This window comes from Corythoichthys intestinalis, chromosome 22 (genome assembly GCF_030265065.1).
Source record: "Corythoichthys intestinalis isolate RoL2023-P3 chromosome 22, ASM3026506v1, whole genome shotgun sequence".
Classification (NCBI taxonomy): Eukaryota; Metazoa; Chordata; class Actinopteri; order Syngnathiformes; family Syngnathidae; genus Corythoichthys; species Corythoichthys intestinalis.
Genome location: NC_080416.1, coordinates 19,948,594 through 19,968,595, shown reverse-complemented (window position 1 = coordinate 19,968,595; position 20,002 = coordinate 19,948,594). Strand labels below are relative to the sequence as shown.

At 39.1% G+C, this 20,002-nt stretch overlaps 3 protein-coding genes across 5 annotated transcripts in view; 2 read left to right on the top strand and 1 right to left on the bottom strand.

The window, feature by feature from the left end:
- Positions 1-435: 435 nt before the first annotated feature.
- maco1a (macoilin 1a) lies at positions 436-8,487 on the bottom strand. Its single transcript, XM_057827992.1, has 11 exons — positions 8,221-8,487; positions 7,355-7,496; positions 7,095-7,221; positions 5,057-5,180; positions 4,751-4,929; positions 4,004-4,526; positions 3,693-3,851; positions 2,489-2,671; positions 2,282-2,402; positions 2,035-2,209; positions 436-1,969 (listed from the first exon to the last, which is right to left on the bottom strand). Exons 1-11 carry the CDS (start codon positions 8,298-8,300, stop codon positions 1,767-1,769), a joined length of 2,016 nt encoding a protein of 671 aa, XP_057683975.1. The 5' UTR covers positions 8,301-8,487; the 3' UTR covers positions 436-1,766.
- srfbp1 (serum response factor binding protein 1) lies at positions 8,453-15,727 on the top strand. The gene is made up of 3 exons (XM_057827993.1): positions 8,453-8,605; positions 13,387-13,890; positions 14,158-15,727. Exons 2-3 carry the CDS (start codon positions 13,387-13,389, stop codon positions 15,325-15,327), a joined length of 1,674 nt encoding a protein of 557 aa, XP_057683976.1. The 5' UTR covers positions 8,453-8,605; the 3' UTR covers positions 15,328-15,727.
- Positions 15,728-15,876: 149 nt separating this feature from the next.
- e2f3 (E2F transcription factor 3) overlaps positions 15,877-20,002 on the top strand; it is a 104,265-nt gene continuing 100,139 nt past the window's right edge. For 2 of the 3 annotated variants that reach the window (XM_057827999.1, XM_057827998.1), the window contains exons 1-3: positions 15,877-16,329; positions 16,665-16,764; positions 16,883-17,114. In XM_057827999.1, coding sequence (XP_057683982.1) covers positions 16,162-16,329; positions 16,665-16,764; positions 16,883-17,114 — 500 coding nt within the window. In that variant the 5' untranslated portion in view covers positions 15,877-16,161. Of the gene's footprint in view, positions 16,330-16,418; positions 16,443-16,664; positions 16,765-16,882; positions 17,115-20,002 lie in introns of those variants that run through there. The other variant, XM_057828000.1, reaches the window with a different exon arrangement.

The following is a 20,002-nucleotide window of genomic DNA, read 5'->3' as shown; positions in this document are numbered from 1 at the left end:
GGGAATTTCAAAAAGTAAAACATTAGTTACTTTTTAAAATCTGCATTGATGACAATTTAAGTTATCGGACCTCGTTAGTGAATATTTTAACAAATTTAAGTGGTTTGAGAAGAGTACACTATTTAATGTTCTGTAATTTGGTCATCAAGAGGAATGGACAAAATAAAAAATACCTTCTAAGGAGTCCAATAGTGTTTAGTATTTTAAAATATCTATGAATTACTGTTTCTACAGGCAATTACTGTACATTGTCTAAGGACAACTATAACATACAGTAGTACAGTAAAGCCTTTGTATTTTAGTTTCAAATTTAACGAGACCCAATTCTGAGATTTAGATTTTAAACATTACATTATTTTAAGTCTTTGGTGTTCATAAGCATTTTCTCCCATGAATATGTCAGACACAAAGTTCACAAACAGTGTGAATGGCTTGTACTGCCTCCAACAAGACTTTCTTTAATGGTGATGGAAAAAGTAATGCGTGTGGCTGTCCCTTTGAGATATGGGGGAGAGGAAAAAAGAAAAAAATACATCACTTTGACTTTTCTTTGTCCCCCAGGCCCTACAATCTTAACTGAAATTACTAAATTGGAGCTATCCACAACAATTGTTCCAGGAAGGTCATTTGATATAGTCAAAATGGTTCACATTCACAAAATCCTGCCTGATTGGAAAGTAGAGCGAAGTGAGGAATACAAAAAATACTGCCTCATAATTAAGTCTACAAATAAATAGAATAAAGAATAACACAAGTGACAACCTGCTGCTTCATCACAATCGGCCTTGTAAACTCTACACCATCTAGATACGTTTTAATGACACAAAAACAATAGAACAGCACCGTTTAAAAATGTTATGCTAGTTACATCAATTGAAGTAAAAATGGATAACACGCAGCAACACTTGGCACTTAAATAAACAAAACAACATTCCTTAAGTTATTGTACATTGTTGTAAACAAAGATCCCAGTTTTATTGGCATGAGGAGACAATCAGTTTGGTTGGTGTTTGGCCCAACGAGACTGTCCATATGAAAATGTACTTTCCCTTTAAGACAATTTCAGGCTCTCATATTGGAGTTTGCAACTTGCAAAAACAAAAAAAAGGGTCTTGGTTGAGCTGGTGACACTTAATTGTATATGCCTTTATATATGAAAAAGAGCCAAATACATATGGCTGGAGCTTTTCGAGAAATTGCAGAATTGAAAGGCACTGTCAAATTTGCAAATTAAAAAACAACAAGAACAAAAATCAGTAACAACTAGTTACAAAGACATCATTGAATTCATTGTAGGTTGACCTAATTTAGTCCACATAGAAAGGAAAGGTATTTGTGGCCAACCAGGTGATTGTTTGGCACAGCCATTAATCTTGAAGCTCACAACTACAGCATTTAAACGATCAATTAGTGGGTCAATTTGAATAGTTTTACATTCATGCATCCCTCAATTTGATGTATTTAAAAAAACATTATAGGTTCACATCGCATGTTGACTCAAAAGTATGTTCAGGAAAACTTTTGCAAAGCAAAACACAACGGCTCTTCCTTTAGCCAACCATAATTTATTCCTCAATCCCCCTGATATATTTTAGTGGAACTGCTTAAATGGTTAAATTGCACAGCCCCTCTACAAAACAAAATCCCTTCAAATGCAGATATGTAAGGAGTTGTCCTTCAGTGCAAATTCTGTCAGAGGCTTGTAAACTCAGTATGACCCGAACTGAAACAGTTTAAAAAGACAAAGAAAAGACAGTTCAGTCCAGTTATTTTTTTAGAGGCTGATAGACTGAGGCGTTGGGGTCCAGAGAGGAGGGACTATTGTCCATGAACTTGGAGGAGTAGTGCGGGGTCACCGGGCTCAGGTTACTGTTGTCTGACGAGTACGAAAGGCTGGGCATCACTGCCATCACTTCCGCAATCTTCTGCTTTAGCTCTGCTATCTCTTGCTCTCTCTGGTGGATCTGACCTGAATGAGTGGACACAGAAAGGTGAGAGCTATTGCACATTAGTTGCATCATTGTGCCTCTCTACCTTGCGCTATCTCCAGCTGCCTCTTGGCATCGCCCAGTGCAGAGAAGAGGTCCAGCTTGATCCTGGTCTCAGCACTGAGGCTGTTCTCCAGGTGCTGGGTCTTCTCCTGCATGGCTGTCAACGCAGACATTAACACCTCTGTGTCCTTCTCGTTTTCTTTGTACTTTCTTAACTCCTGCAGGTAAGATTCAGGAGTTATAGTCCAAGAAATAGGAACTTGATACTGCTACACACTGCTCAGTGCTACCTGGCACTTGCCCTCCAGGTCTCTAATCTGTTCCTCTTTGACTTTTGTGTCCATGCTGAGCTTTTTGCACTCTGTCTCCAGCTCTCTGATACGACTACGCAGGGAATCAGTCGACTCCACTCTGAAAGGAAATACATTTTAGCAAAGAACCATCGCCGTGTGTGCTACTATTTACTTGTCCGATTTATACTTTTCGGTAATGAATACCTGGTGGCCGCAGCTAAAGCCACCGCTCTAGCAGCTGTGGCTTCCTCCATCTTCTTCCTCTTCCTCTCTTCTGCCAGCTGTTTTTCAGCTAGGAGACGAGCATCCTGCTCAGCTTTTAGCCTCTTCTCCAGCTGGGAGATGGTTTGCTTATCTTTCTGCTTTGCCTGAACGGAACTGTGGAGCCTATGGTAGCCGATTTGTAATATTGTCATCCATTTGCACTGCTTCCCATAAAAACATGTTCTTTTTGGCATTTGAAATTTAAAAGGGATCTCAAAACACTCAGACCCATTCCACTCCATTTAAAGGCTCTTAATAAATTTCGAAAAGATTTCCAGTTCAGCATTACCTCGCGATAGTTTTCATTAGGGGTGCACGATATCCATTTTTTGAAACAGATACCGATATTGATAACTTCCTGCTCCTTAAGGCCGATACCGATACGATAACCGATAATATATATATAATTTTTAAATGTATATTCACCTGAGTTTTTGAACACCTGTAGATAAAAAATACTATTGGTGGATTCAGCATAGATTTGCCTTTGACCTAACCAGAATTTTCATAATGACATGAACATAATTATAATGAACAAAACAAGGACCAGAACAGTTTTGATTTCAAATAAAGTGCCCAATTAATTTTTTCAAATAAATATAATTTGAGTCAATCACAATCAGTCAATATCATTGACGATGTGTTCCCCTGAACAATAAGAACTAAAAGGTATTGTGCTTTGTCAGCAGATAAAACATTCGGTGCAACAGGAGAGGAGACTTTTGTCGTCTTGGTCCATGAAACAACTTTCTTAACCTGACAATTATAGGACAGCAAGCCTATCAATAACCAAAAGGCCTCTCAAAATGTCTTGTAAACAACACAGTAAAATGCGAACATTTGTTAATTGCCATAGTAAGGTTCATCACTCAGTGATGGAAAAATAAGGCCTCTAGAACAATAATAAAACTTACTGGCAAAACAGGAGTGAAAAAAACCCCACACATCCCAATCCACCAACACCGTGCCAAAATTAATATTAATAGGCCCGATAATATATAATGTTATTGGATTTATTGGGATGACGCCATAATTCCTATTATCGGTGCACGATAATTATCGGACCGATAATTATCGTGCACCTCTAGTTTTCATGACCTCTTTACCGCAACATTTTTTTTAGTTTAGTTGTATGTTCACCTACTTGTTTTGGAGCAGTTCATTGTCCTGCTGAAGCTGGCCCAGTTCAGAGCGAAGGCTGCGGTCTTGGCTGCTCAAAGAAGACAGCTGACTTCGCAAATCTGACTCTACCTGTCTGTTGGCCTGCAGGTCTGCCTTGAGGCGCTTTACATCCTGCTCCATCCTTTTCACACAAAAGAACAGTGATTGCATAATGAAATTAATAAAGGGGCAGCAGAAATTTATTTTGAGCCACGATAAGACTACTAATTCTCCATGTGTAGTCTTACCCAAGGGGAACATGTGCAAGTAAATTGTGCACTGGTCTTCTCTTACCGTACTAAAGCATCCGTTTTTCCCAATTGGTTGTTAGGAATGCAGTTCTCGAGTGGATCTTTTGGACTTTTCCCTGCCCCTTTCTGTTTTTTATCATTCTTATTGGTCGATGAACCCGTCGGAATGCTGCCGTTACTGAAACTGTGATTCCGTGGCGACGAGTTGCAGACGCCTCCTCCAGAGGCATTTTTGTAGTTCTTCCCACTTCCCGCCACTTCTTCTTTGGAAGTGAGGGCATTCGTATCTCCATGCATATTCTCTCCCGCCACGTCATTGCTCATCTTCTTTGCCCTAACGTAGTTCTCAATATATTCAGTCTCCTGTAGCTTGGAGTCCAGTGAGTGTATAATGTTGTTATTGATTCCAACTGTGTTTTGTTTTTTGCCTTCACGCTCTTTTGTAGAAGTGTCTTTCCCTTTTTCCCGGTACTCCAATTCTGGTAATGGGACTGAGGTGCTCTTCTTGCTGGGTGGTACCCCATTTTGAGACCCATTTGACGGTTCTGTTTCTGAAGTCCCTTTTGCTGGAAAAAAGTGAAGAACAGAGACACTAGTTTTAGAAGACGTGAAAATTATTTGATAAAATTACCCCCTCAACAAGTACACCATAAAATCAAATTAAAGGGGGGCATGTCAATCCCGTTCCCCTCAAAATTCACTACATTTTTCATTTCAACTTTAAACAAAGTTGCCTTAAAAATCTAAGATGTCATTACTTTAATGCCAACTTTGTGTATGCACAACTCACCCTCCTCTGTCTCCCTCTCCTGTCTCTGCAGCATCTGTTGCTCTGGAGGTAGAGCCTGTTGTAGCAGTTCCATGTAGAACTCATTCTCCTTTTGCACCTCTTTCTGTTTCCTTAGCCGCATCTTGTAGCTCACATAGCTCTTGAAGCCAAAACCCAGAGTCACCACTGGATAGCCAATACTGGACAGGAAGTAAAAAGACAAATATTGACAAAGTCAGACTGTCTGCTTTGTATTCATTCATTAAAATTTAAATACAAATAAAGCACAGCACCAAATTCTTGACAAATACAACCAGTGTGACTTACCAGTGAGCTGCAAAAGGTCGACACAGGTCTACATGAAAGTTTTTCAGGTCTTTGAAGCGGATGGCAGCTTCGATATACACAAACAGGATCCACAACGACACGGTGGGTAGACACACTCCTCTTTCTGCGTGTAACACACATTCACATACACTCAAGGTTTTTATTACAGATTTCAATTTATATCAACAATTGCATGGTCGCTGACAACCACTCCTCATCATTTATGTAAATGTGAGTTCATCATTAAGCATAGACTTCATTATAATATTGACAGGACACATCCCCAGACACTGCGCCACGCTTTCAAGTAGGGGGCCGTCACACACTCCGCTTCAGTCGGTCGAAGTTATTCTCAAATACATGCAGCGAGCAAAAAGTACGAAAGCTGTACCGCATACAAACAGGAAGGATTGTCTTAGGAGCAATTTGTTCGAGGATTCAAGGTATCCTATTTTTCGGACTATAAGTCGCAGTTTTTTTTCATAGTTTGGCTGGGGGTGCGACTTATACTCTGGAGCGACTCATGTGTGAAATTATTAACACATTATTATATCATTTCACATGTTATTTTGGTGTTTTGGAGTGACACTGATGGTTTGGTAAACTTGTTAGCATGTTCTTTATGCTATAGTTATCTGAATTACTCTTGATAGCTATGTTACGTTAACATACCGGCCACGTTCACATTTCATTGTTCATGCATCATGTAACATTATCATACTGTACACTTATTTAGCATGTTTTTCTCTATTGTATTTTCATTTTAAATTGCCTTTCAAGATGACATATCTGTTCTATGTGTTGGATTTTATCAAGTAAATTTCCCCCCAAAATGCGACTTATACTCCGGTGTGATTTACATATGTTTTTTTCCTCTTCGTTGGGCATTTTATGGCTGGTGCGACTTATACTCAGGTGGGACTTTTAGTCCGAAAAATACGGTAATCAATATATTTTTCGTACCATGCGTGCATTCTAAAACGTGAAAAAAATCAATGGGAGAAATTAACTGTTATGGCATTGGCGTCATAATTCGCGATATTTACATAAAATAAATGCTAACCGCCCGTTTTTTTTGCTTTTAACCAAGAATTGAGACTGTTTTACTATCATATCTATATAGAATCCAGGGATTTAAGCATTTATTCACAATATATTTCAACGTAAAAAGCTCTTTGTGGTGATTAGACGGCGCCACGGTGGCTTAAAGACAAGCAGAACATTTGACATATTAAGGTACAATAAATACGAACTGCCAGGCTCTTTGCTCTTTTAACAAAGAATCCAGACTGTTTACGCCCATATCTATAAAGAATTCAGGGATTTACGCATTTATTCACAATAATTTTCAAAGTAAAAAGCTCTATGTGGTGATAAGGCGGCGCCACAGCAGCTTAAAGTCTAGCAGCAAATTCGACATATTTACATAAAATTAATGCTAAATGCCCGGTTTTTTTTTTTTTTTTTTTTTTTTGCTTTAAACTAAGAATCGAGATTATTTTAAGTCCATATCTATAAAGAATTCAGGGATTTATTCACAATAATTTTCAACATAAAAAGCTCTTTGTGGTGATAAGACGGCGCCACAGTGGCACTAGAATGCCCAGCAGAGGCCAATTTGGCCTTTCCCAATGGCAAATACACATGATCCACAATTCACTGGGACTTCTAGTGTTAAAGACTAGCAGCGCAGTCGACATATTTTCATAAAATAAATGCTAACTGTCCGTTTATTTGCTTTTGACCAAGAATCGAGACTGTTTTATGTTCATGTCTATAAAGAATTCAGGGATTTAAGCATTTATTCACAAGAATTTTCAACGTAAAAAGTTTTTTGTCTGTGTTTCCACCCGTTCAGCTTTGACGGAGATAGGCCCGCTCTTAATTGGCCCCGTGCCCCATGTCCCGTCAATATATTATGAAGTCTATGCCTTAAGTTTGATTTCCACTCATTTAATGCTTTGAGGCCAGAAATTCCAAACTCATTTGTGTTCTGAATGAAAACACAAGGTATTAAACAAAAAAACTTTGAGCTAACCTGTGTGCCACACATATTGGACCCATACATAGGTGCTGGCAGCAAAGAACAGCCACTGGACAGGGATGAAGAGGAGGCAGATAATGTCTGATGTGAGGGCCACAAAAACGAAGAACAATGAGAACGCCTGAAACAGAAAGGGAAACAAAAACTTGATCATTGAACAAAGGGTTCAAACTCTGACATAGGTACTTTAGTTATTGAGGTAATTTGAATAATTATTAAAATTTAAAAACAATAAGCAAAAAAAGTACTCTTACCAGTCCCTGATATCTGTAGGAATCGTAAACACTGCGAAGGAAAAGCCAGAAGGGCCACAGATACTCAAACCTGAACTCAAGCACAAAGTCAGCCAGAAGAACCAAAACCCACACAACCAGGAACTTCAGATACAGGAATGTACTGCAGATAGAGAAAAGACAGAAGACACACATTGAAATTAATTATATATATATGCGCCAAAAGCAGGCAACCTAAAACTGTCTAGTTTTAGACTACGATGGCAGTAAGCTATATAGCAATCAATGATTAATTAAATAGAACTGCATACAAAAAATGCATGTTCGTCATGAATAAAATACAGGCTAATAATGATAGAATTATATTTGTGAAATGAGTGTTATGAGCGTAAATTGTGTGTCCTTGATTTTGGGGGAAATTGTCCCAGGAATTAATAAGGATGAAATCAAATATGTATTCCAAACTAACATAAAATGTCCAACAATCACCCTCTATTTTAAAGAATATCATATGACATGTATTTCAGTATATTTTTTTCTGATTCTGCATCTCAAACCATTCGCTTTTTGACATTTTGTAAAACCAGTTCGTTTGAAATGATGATGCAAAATATTTATACATTCGTCAAACAAGCCACATTTTTGGCAAATCTTATTTAATTGCCGATCCAGGTTTGAACGAACTGATGTTAGCTAGCCGGGTATCAAATAAAACGTTTTAGCCCCCCGTAACATGAAGCAGAATGTTTTTAATTTTACTGTTTGAATGGAACGAAATGCACATGATCATTAGTCATAAATGAGGTACAGCGTGGAAACCAATGTCGACATTGACAGCGGCGCCATTGTTATACAATAGCGTCCCCCCCAACCCATTTTCCCCGTACCTGCTATATATACCCTCGGTGATTCGGTTCCGTTTTAACGGCCGTCTGAGTTTGCTGCAGTCCGCATTGCGCCGCTTCATCCTCCCCCAGATGATTTTCCCGATATGTCGGTGTGGTAACAGGAGCACGGGACTGTCATTCGCTCACGCTAATATTCACAGGTCTTGAATTAGCCGCCGTTGTTATTGTTAAATACACATGAAACAAAGAAATAAATAATAACAGTGCAGGGAAGGCCCCTCCCCTTTTCACGACACGCCGCGTTCCCTTTCGCGACGTCTGACGTGATGACGACATCAGAGACTAAAACGCGTCCAACATGGCCGCCGACTACGCGTCCACAGCTTTGGGTTCTCGTTGAGAGTTTACTTAGCTGTTACTTACGGTAAGGCCCGTGGTAGTAATACGTGCTTTACGCGCTTTGTATCAGATGTTCGTTATTGGTAATTTGCCGACATTCCGACGCTAATTCAAATAACTTTTTTAAACTCAGCGTGGAAAAAACGTGCCCAGGCAACCAGAACCACGTTTGTGAGCTCATGCGCATTACGGAGCTTTTCTTCAATCCAATCCTAAAGAACAGTTGTATGAGAACCTATCTTCCCCGAAATGTAATTATTTGGTTCATGTATGAGGTATTTCGACAACAGTGGCGCCTCCAGAAATTTTTCATAGGGGTGGCCGGATGGGGCCACTTAAAATCTTGGGGTGGCACACCAAAACTAAAGTGCCGTTTACATGGTGACTCTCCGAGAATACGAAAAATTTCAAATTTGCATTTGCGTCTCCATTTGAACAATGTCGCAACTACGCATGAAAACGATGTAGTATTCATGCCAGACCCAAGGGCGCAGTGCAGATTTACAGGGCGACAGAGAATGATGCACTTTGACCCCACCAAGCTCCCTCAGCCTGGAAAAAAATATGCCCGCCAACTCGAAGCAATGTCATTTTTTTTTTGTTTTGTTCAAAAAGGCAAAAAAATTGAAACGTTCAACATATTTAATTTAAAAATATTATTAAAATAGTAAGATAAAGCCGACATTCTGCCATATTTGCTGTTTTTAATGTTTAGTAGCACCACTGCGCATGCCCAATGTGACGTGTATGAGGGCTGACGTTACGGCGCAACACTGCGCCGCAAGAGCCTTTGATATGCATGCCGAGGAAGCCCCCACAACCGGATTCTTCCACTTTGGAGGCAGGATTCAGAATTTTTCGTCTTCACCGACACAATATGCACATGAGGCGAGTCCGCAACTCAGTCATTGCGTCTTTGTGTCGCAGAGTCGCCATGTAAACTACCCCTAAAAGCCACATTTTCAGGTTACACTGTCCAGTCAACATTTTCAGTTCCACAACAATTCTGTCTTATTGTGTTATGTATATATTAGGCATAAGGTGTACATTTAACAAAACAAAATAATTACTGGGGAAAAGCAGGTCCTGGCAGATTTGCATTTGGGATGAAATGCATAACTCATGCTACACCAATCTAACGATATACTGGAAAGCGGGGTGGCCTGTGGGGTGGCCAACACATTTATAGGGGTGTCCGTGGCCACCCCTGTCCACCCCCTGGGGGCGCCATTGTTCGACAAGAATGCACACTGGATACGCTAGGGTGACCAAACGTCCTCTTTTGCACGGACATGTCCATCTTTCACGTCGTGTCCTCGTCATCCGGCCGGGTTTTATAAATTCATGAAAATGTCCGGTTTTTATGATCTTTCACGGGACCAAATTTGAAGAGAATCCCTCCGGCCGGTAGGGGGCAGCGTTTGCCTGCGTCATAGTGGCTCCTACTAGTAGGGGCGGGAGAAGGAGTACAGTTTACCCCTTGTATTAGGGTTGACGGTTTGGCAAGAAAACAGGCAGTTACCGACTACGATAAGGAGTAGTTGTATGAGATGTTTATAGTGCTCCGTAAACCTTTCTGTAAGTTTATCTTCTGTTAATGTCGCTCATGTGTCTTCTGTTATATACTATACAATATATGGGTACAAAGAGATGCAGAATGTTTTATTAGTCTTGTATTAATTGTTCTGCATTCGTGTATTTGTTTGAATGTTAGTATTATATTCTAAGTGGGAGCGCCTGCACAGTTATTAAGTTTTTTTTACGATAAATACGTATATAATGACAACTGTTCACTTCTGTCGGAGTTTTATACTAGCGTGATCTGTAAAATCCCGTTTGGTGTCACATCGTTGTGCTACGGATGATTGTAAACTTATATAGCAATGTTTGATTTTGCCTCGTCTCCCGGTACTCGCTGATAGGCTAGCTATCAGTGAGCTAACGAAGCCGCACTACGCATTATGGGAAACGTAGTTTTGAACTGCTGCGTTTGGAAACATGCCAGTTGAATAGTTGTCAGTTTATTGTAGTTATTGTTTGCGTGCAATCTAGAACATTGAATTAGAATAAAAATTGAGTGGGAATAACAATTTCTCAACGACAATTGTCGTGATAATAATTTATAAAAATATTTATGTGGCACAAGCCTACTGTGTGGCTGTATTGACTGCACTATATTTCCACGGGTCTGCATGATATTTTGTCATTATTTAATTTTTTTTGCGTTTTTTTGTTTATGTTTTAGTAAAAATAAAGCCTGTTGAGCAAAAAAACTTATTTCCATATAGTATAAAATATATACTATTTGGCTTTTTTTTTTTTTTTTTTTAAATAAAACTGAATTTTTCTGTCCAGACGGAGGAGGCACACTATAAATATATTAAAGTGATATAGGCATCTTTGAGTGAACTTCGAGTAGAATTCTCAAGGCCGGGCAAAGTGTTCTCTTTTTTGGAAATCAAAATATGGTCACCCTAAGATACACACACACCGCATTTTCAAAACCCTCACATGCGCAAATCTTACGTCTTAGCACCAACGTCACAATTTTCACAAAAGTTCATTATTTATACCAAATAAGAAATCGATAGACTAGCTCGTAAAAATATATCATTTGAATATTTCTCTAAAATCTTGTAATATTCATGTATCAGCCATTCATTCATTTATTATTTCTAACTATGTTTACTTTTGTTATATGATGTAAACTGAATTGACTTAATCGTTTGTATATGTTGTTGAATAATAAAAAAATAGTGTGAAAAAGTGTCTGAGAGTACAGGTAGTCCACAGGTTACGTACGATTTCCATTCCTAGCTACGCTGGCGACGTTACCCAAATTGCACATAAATCGGGATTAACCCTTTAAGTACCCCTAAGTCTAAAAATAACTATCCAAAAACATGTATTTTACGTCATTGTAACCTTGTCGTGATATGCAAGAAGTCAAATTATAGCACGGTACATAAAAATGAGGGCAATATTTTTCCCGGCTGTGATATATCGCCGCGTAAATACATATGTGCGTGAGTGTGGTGCGTGCACTTGGCACATGTGCGTGTTGATTATATATGAGACTCCAGTAGCTTTCGCAGATGTTTATTGGCCCTCAACACGCCATGGAATTAAAGTTTAGACATACAAAATAAGGAAACACTTCTATAATAAACATTGTAAAACATTAGCATTGCTCCATTGAGGCGAATGGAAAAAAGACTGTACTAACCACTCTAGTCTGCTATAAAACATTGACAGTCTTCTCCACAATGTAAAATTGCGGTTAAAATATGACACATCAAACATGAAAACTGGCTGGATTAAAGAATTTTCAAGGGATGCGAACAAAAAAAAATCTGACTGATACAACATGCATGACGAAAGAGAAGTGCATTTTGTTTTGGTTTCTTTTTACTGAGTGTTAAGCTTACGGTTAGTGGATTGGCAAACGTACTTCCGGTGCACATTTCAAAATAAAAGCATGTCATGTTCAGATTTCTGGAGGCAATCACATATAGTTCAGATACTACACTAATAATAAATTTAAAATGACACCCATTATGAAAAATCTGATTGGCAATGATAATATGATGTAATAAATTATAATAATGTGGCTTCAAATTTGTTGCATGCGCACTTTGCAGGATAAGATGGCAAGTCTTTTTGGATCAAATAACCGGTAACACTTTTCATGGGCTCTAATTGGCAGAAAGCAAAAATGACAGTGGGTTTGTCACTTATTTCATATTCTGCACCTAACTAGCTTTAAATTAAGTGATTATGCATTGTGGTTTTTTTTAATATTTATAAATTTTAATATAGTTTGTTTTATTTAAGAGTAATAATTTATTACATTTCAATAGGAGATTTATTAGGACGTATTGTCACTATATTCTGGTTGAATAGGTTAAAAAAAAAAATCAGGCAATATTCTCGCATTTCGCAATAATTTATGAGGCAATTATCGCCTACTAAAATTTGTTATCGCGACAGGCCTGCAGCATTGTACTGTCCTCGCCAAGACTTTGGAGCTAAGTCCTAGCTAGACAGCCAAGCTAAGCTCAGAAATAACGATGTCAGACATCCTTGTGGTTTGCTTACTTTATTCAGCTGCTCATAACATCAACACTTGCAGAATGAAAGTAAAATAAAAATGAAATTGATCAGTTTCATCTTCAATAACAGCCTTTCAAATTTGGTTTTATAAGTAGCTGCTGATAAAAAAAATATGAATCCACAAACAATTAGCATGTATCAGTTAGCGTCCACACATCATCACAAACAATCATATAAACTTAACCCAAGTATTAGACCACAATTGAAAAAGCGTAATAAACAGCATAAAAGGTGTTATATATATAGAGGCGTTGCCTCTGTGGATGCTTCACAAGCAACAAATGTGCACGCAGGCTTGCTAATAAACTATTCCCTTTCTCACTCGTCTCTCGCAGACTTCTTCGTGGGTGTGAATGCGCTCGTCCTCGTGTGTGCGCGCTCTTAGTCGTGTGCAGAAGTACTACCTGCTCTGCGCTTCCTGCGCCAAAATGAAAGCATGCATCACAGAACAAAAGTCAACAATATATATAAATATTTTTTTCAAATCAACTGGAGACAAAATAGTGGACAAGCCTCCGGCATCGTAAATTTGAAATGATGGAAGTCGCGTACGTCGCAACCCGGGAACTACCTGCTTTTTAATTTCCGGCTAGTCTGTTTGTTGAGGCGTTACGGTATTAGTGTTTTTTAAAGCTCGTGAGTAATAGGTAAATAATCCTTTGTTTTTGTTTAACTTTTTTTTTTATATTTTAGATGACCATGGATAACATACAAGAAATGGAGGTACATATTGCGGCGAAGGAAACGGAGCAAGTCGAAAAAATGTCAAATACTGGAGACGCAGACAGAGACCAAGAAGAAGAAACGGAAGATGTAAGTGCAAAAACACAAAGTGAAGTAGGACAAATTTCCAAGCAGGAAGAAAATGGTGGAGACCAAGTGGCAGATTTAAAAGGAGAGGACTGTAACGATGAAGAAGAGGATGAGGAGACAGAACAGCCCAAAGATCAATCAGAGAAAAATCCTGACAAAGTTGAAGTCAAAAAGCAGCCTGAGGTCCTAAATTTAAACAACGAGGTGGTCAATATGAGAAAAGAGGTGAAGAGAGTTAGGGCACTGCTAAGCAGAAAGATCATTCGTCAGATTACTGCACTGAAGAAAAAGAAGGGGAAGGAGGCACACATCGAGAAGAATCAGAGGAGGGTCGCCAGATTACTGGAGGAGATCCAAGCAATGAAACTACTTCGACCCGACGTTGTATGTATTAAACTTTAAGTAACATATTGTCGTTATAAATGTAGTTATATCTATTTAATAATATTGTATGAACTATTACCTAAGTGTTTATTGTGGCTCATGCTCAACAGCACATATTTTGACACAACCAGTGTTGTTAGAAATAAACAAAAAGGGAAGTGTTTAACATAATATGTGACCCTCATTTAAAAAAAAAAAAAAAAAAGGGAGAGTAATTGGACAGCCCTTTGTTAAGCATAAATAAGAAACCTTTTGATCCTTCCACAGGTCACCAAGACAGCCTTGCAGAAGAGTTTCAACTTTAACGAGGTGTGCAAGAACCCAAAATCGACCATGTCGGACCGAGCCGTAGCACGCATCGCCTCCCATCCCCAGTTCAGGAAAAAGATAGAGGCCATCCAGGCTGCTGTGGAGGCTTTTTGTGAAGAGAGGAGAAAGGGTGGGAAGCAGGGAGAACGAAAGGTGAAAAATGAACGTGGAAAGTCTGTGAATTCACTGGATAATAAGACTAAAAATGTAGCAGAAATGGAGAAGGTAGAAAAGATTTCTGAAGAACTGACTAACGGTGACAGTATTGCAAAAGATGAAACTACTCTTACTGAACCTGACGAGAACAAGATGGAATCTACCCGAGCTGCTCCTGCTGATGAAAAGAAGTTAACAGTGGAGACTAAAAGTGTCAAACCAGCATCAGTCAAAAAGAGTGAGTCAAAAGAACGGGTAAGAAAGAAACAAAAAGCTAAGGCTCAGAAAAATAGACCAAAGGTTGCTCGCAAGCTCACAAAAAAACAAGAGAGTGATTTAGAACTCTCAGATGAGGACAAACCGTATTATGATGACAGTACTGAGGAACGATTCCACGAGCACTCATCCCAGGAGGAGACTGACAGCGATAATGACTTTTTTGTGGGTAAAGTGAGCAAATTTAAGAAAAAGAAGAATAAAAACACAGACGAGGGGGACAAGAATAATCAGGATTCAGCGGGAGATTCAAAGACCGGCAACAGTGTTCAGAGTGAACTTGATGAGCTTGAGTCACGGTTAAAGTCGAGAGCACCTAAACTTCGGAGTGTCTTCTGCTCTCTGTCTCAAGCAAAATCTAGAGGTCAAAGGGGAAAGCCAATCAGAGGTCAAGGGAAACCGACTGGCAGTGGCCGCACAGAATTTCATAAACACACAAAGTTCCAAAAGGAAGAGAAAGGACCAGTGGGACACAAGTACAACAGGCCTGACCCCAAACGTTCAGATTCAGTGGGAGCAAAATTCAGAGGCCGTGGCCGGGGTGATGTTACAAGGCAGCAGGACCGTCGTGGTCCTTATCAGGCACCACAACAAGCCCTGCATCCATCATGGGAGGCCAGTAAGAAAAGAAAAGAGCAGCAAGGGCAAATTGTGGCTTTCCAAGGAAAGAAGATCAAGTTTGATGATGATGACTGATCTACTCATACTTGTGTATATATATATTTTTTAAATCAGGACGGTATGCCTTTTTTGGTGAACATTTGTAACTGCTTCTGGATTATTTGTGATTTCTATTTTGTGAAAGGGACACAAATTCCATGTTTTAAAATTGTTAAAAAAAAAAGGAATGCTCAAACAACGAGCGCTGAGTGATGAACTGTGCTGGGGAAAATTATTCAGACCCCCCCGAAAAATACAAGTATACATCTGTTTTCCGGTGATGCAAAGTGTCTGCAGAACGATTGAATGATCATCCATTAGCTAGCAGAAGGTACAATGAACCTTTGCGACCTGTTATTTGTACGGATTATGCTATGGCTTCCTATGAGAATAGCAGCATTATGATAAAAATAAAACTGGCTCAGGTTTCAAACAATCTGTGAGTAAATTGAAATTATTTCGGTTTTCACATTTGGAATTATCAACTATGCCTTTAATTACAGATGAAATTAAAGATTTTTTGGGGTCTCTCAACTAACCAAACTTGATTGAAAAGGCATTTTATTGGAACAGGCTGTACTGTACTTTGGTGGAATGGAAGTCACGTGATTTCACGTCTCACCGTTTATTGGTCTGTGGTTATACGTCACAGTATAACATCCGCTAGCTAGTAGCTACGTTAGTTATTGTAAAGAATGCATACTTGTGCTGATAAAAGTAAATACTGACGACTGAAATTGTTATATAATTGTCGCGCTGTGAACATACAGTTTCTTGCTCGTGTATAAAATCGCACTGGAATGGTCACGCTATATGTACTTAGTGCTATCGACGCACGTGAGTTGCTAACCATAATCGCATACTTTTCACATGAGCGACGGGACATATGAGGCAATGTTGGTTAAAACTGAGACACCAGAACAACTAATAAGCCTAGGAAATGGGGCATCTGGAGTTGAATCATCAGAAGCGGTTGCCAATTCAAAGCAGGCACCACAGGCCGAAGCCCGGTCAGATCAAAGTTCTGACCCGGTCACGGTAAGCTAAAAAGGAAATTAGACCTCGACACTACGTGCACAATGAGCCAAGTTGTATTTTGGATTTTTTAATTGTTACTGTACAATAAGACTGTTTTTGTTCAATCCATAATGGTATATTCTCAAACGTCAACATATAAGTAGTTTTGGCTTTTTTACGAAATGATTAGGCGAGTAATAGTGTGGATATAATTACGCAGCTAAATGAAACATTTTCCCATCTAACTTGTTTATTTCCGTCGTACAAGTGATGATGGTTTAAGTTTTGATGTTTTATGCGATCCAGGTAGTTAATTTTCCCGGAATATTTTGTTCACATTCTGAACATTTTTATAGAAACACGAGTGCCTAGAAGATTTTGACCTTTGTTATCAGCATTACGGTGAGGAATTAGCCATCAAAGAGCCAAGCACATTAATTTGTCCTACAAAAGAAGGTAAGATATTGCCAAATATCAAACAACACTAAATGCATGTATTGACTGTTTTTATTGATATAGAAGGGGAAAAAACGTTTTACTTGTAATGGTTAATTCTTAACTGTTTTCTACCCAGATCTGGAGAGGATTCCTCCACAAACATATAAAAAACCACGAATCGACACTTCACTCCTTCTCTTGACCAGGAAATTTTTGAAGTTGCTGAAACAGTCAAAAGATGGCATTTTGGACTTGAATATTGTGAGCCAAGAGCTCAATACCCCTAAGAGACGCATCTATGACATCACAAACGTCCTGGAGGGGATCAGCCTAATCAAGAAGGAATACAAGAATCAAGTACAGTGGCTGTAAGTATAAAAGTGTTTGTGATGAAACATAAGTCCCTTTCACACACGCCGAAATACTGGGAAAATGGGATTTAAACACCCTTATGTGTGAAACCAATTACCCGGGTCGACTGACAAAGACATTACGCGGACATTACACGGGTCGCTTCTTCGTATAATGTCTGGGACTTTCCCGGGAAGTGGTGTGCGTGAAAAAAATTAATTCCCGGGTCACAGCACGATGGCTGATGATGTAAATATCATGGCGGGCCAATCGTCACTTCCTATCTCGTCACAGTAAGACAAAAAGCTGTAAACAAACATCACAATTATCAACAAAGCAAGCTAGAAATAGCTAAATTAAACCGAAAACGTAACAAAATTAAATTGCTACGGGATCGTAGAGACTAGAAATTCATTCATCGTTCATTTTGGGTGGTTTATTTTGTTGCCGATGTTAGGGTCTGCTACTGTGGAAACAAGGTTGTACTTCAAAGCCGAAAACAGCGGAAGGATGTGTTCAAGGGTTTATTAAATACAAACAATAATACACGCGATGGCGGAAAAGGGGGAATAACACAATGGGTCCGTGATAGTAGAGCCGAGGAAGTGAGTCCATCGTCGGAAATGTGTGGTCTATTTTCTTGCTGATGTTGGGGTCCGCTACCGTGGAAACAAGGTTGTACTTCAAAGCAGAAAACAACAGGGAGGCGTTCAAGGGTTTATTAAATACACGCGATCGCAAAAAAGGGAGAATAACAAAATGGGTCGGTGACAGTAGGTCGACAGGGATCAATTATACTTACATAAGCGGTAGGCACAGAGCCGAGAAGACAACAAAACAAATACAGTACACTCAAATACCAGCACATGGTAGGGGATTTCAGAATAAGGGTGGCAGAGGTGTAGAATGGCGCCCAGCAAGTAATATCTTGACATCCTTCTCTTGGACCGCCTGGGCTGAAATACAGTCTTGATGAGCTTGAATTGGCTGCAGTTATGACGTCGGGAACGCTCACTCTGAAACAAAACACAATTTGACCAACATTGTGACAGCTGATGCTGACCAAAAATGACTTAATGTCTTGGTTATAAAATCGCGCAGAACGCCAGTAGGCAACACGGGACAAGTCTGTGCAAGTGTTCAACCTGCGTCATTCTCGGGACTTCTGTACATCCGTGAAAGCAATTACACTTTAAAGGACGACAAAGACGAAGAGGCAGAGTGCAACATATGCCACAATAAAGTCAAGCGTGGTGGTAAAGCTGTAAGAAGTGTTAATACAACCAAACTAATCAAGCATTTATGGAAATACCACAAACAATACAATGAGTATGAGGAGTACATGAGGAGTAAAAGGAGAAAACCGTAGACCGAAAGAAAGGTCATACGCAATGAACACTGGCAGAAACTTCTGCTATGCGTGACAAACTGGCACTTGACAGTCCCAAAGCCCAGGGAAGAGTCTTTGCCGAAGGAATCATTGTGGATGACGAGCATCAGGCACATCAGGCAGACTTTTTTCAAAAAATATATATTCATATATTTATACTAAAATGATGTATGTATGCATGTACTTTTCCAGCGTTATTTCGCTGTGTAAATGCATTTATAATGATAAAAATATGAAGAGTATTTAAAAATTGAGAAAACTTGCGTTTTTTTTTTCGAGATTAAAATAAAGGTCAATTCCACTATCCACCTGTTAGAACTCACATGCAAATATAAAATATATAAATGTTTATTGAATATCCATCTTACAGTCTTGTTTAACTGGGAGAATTTGTTACAAAAGACAGGCTATAATTTGTTATCATTATGCATATATGCACTGGCGTCACCAAACGTGATCACACAAAACGTAACCACGCATCGCTCCTGAGTCCTCACAAATAAAGCATAATTTTTTTATTTTTTTTTTTCGGGCTCGTGCCTACAAATAAAACATAAAATTTTGGGTTTTTTCGGGCTGGGCAAGCAAATCAAAGGGAGTGTGTAATAGTTAATAGTTTGAGGTTGTTTGTGTGTTTTGCTTTTTTAAGACAGTTTACAATATTATTAGCATGTTTTACTGTCTGAATATGTCATTTCTGTTATTTATAATGTTTTGTGTTTATCTTTTAATAAACAGGTCAGTTTCTTGTTACCAACCATTATGTGTTATTCCTACTCACCTAATTCCGCTAGCAAGTTGTTATCAAGACTACGAAAACCCTTTTCAACATGAGTCTGACAACTAAGTAAGGAGGCTAAATAACTTTAAACTTTAATACATGCGCAGAGAGGCCGGTATCGGTATCGGCCAGTGTCGGTATCAGATCGGAAGTGCAAAACAATATCGGTATCGGATCGGAAGTGCAAAAACCTGGATCGGGACATCCCTAGTGGATTTATTAAGTTTAAACACCCCTGTTCCAAAGTCCAGGTGCTTGTGACGTTAAAAAACTTGCCAGATAAATCGGTTAAAAAGAACTAGATCATGTGACCTGCAAAACTTAAATGGGAGGTTTTTTTTTTTTTTTTTTTCTTCCAAAATGTGAAGTAATAATAAGTACATTCATTCGTTCATTTTCCGTGCCGCTTATCTTCACAAGGGTTGCGGGGGTGCTGGAACCAATCCTAGAAAACTATGGGCAGTAGGTAGGGTACACCCTGAATCGGTTGCCAGCAAATCGCAGGGCACAAGGAGATGAACAACCATTTGCACACACACTTATACCTAGTGCAATTTAGTGTGTTCGATCAGCCTACCATGCATGTTTTTGGGATGTGGGAGGAAACCGGAGTACCCGGAGAAAAGCCACGCAGACGCAGGCATGGGGAGAACATGCAAGCTCCACATAGTAAGGAATTGAACCCTTGATCTCAGAACTGTGAGGCGGACGTGCTAAGTAATAAGTTTAATAAG

Excerpts from the sequence above, each read along its gene's own strand:
- maco1a (XM_057827992.1), bottom strand. The coding sequence starts at position 8,300 with ATGAAGCGGCGCAATGCGGACTGCAGCAAACTCAGACGGCCGTTAAAA. Across the intron at positions 2,210-2,281 it reads ACCTGGAGGGCAAGTGCCAG|GAGTTAAGAAAGTACAAAGA; the intron begins GTAGCACTGAGC and ends TCTTACCTGCAG. Across the intron at positions 1,970-2,034 it reads GCAGCTGGAGATAGCGCAAG|GTCAGATCCACCAGAGAGAG; the intron begins GTAGAGAGGCAC and ends CCACTCATTCAG.
- srfbp1 (XM_057827993.1), top strand. The coding sequence starts at position 13,387 with ATGACCATGGATAACATACAAGAAATGGAGGTACATATTGCGGCGAAG. Across the intron at positions 13,891-14,157 it reads AACTACTTCGACCCGACGTT|GTCACCAAGACAGCCTTGCA; the intron begins GTATGTATTAAA and ends ATCCTTCCACAG.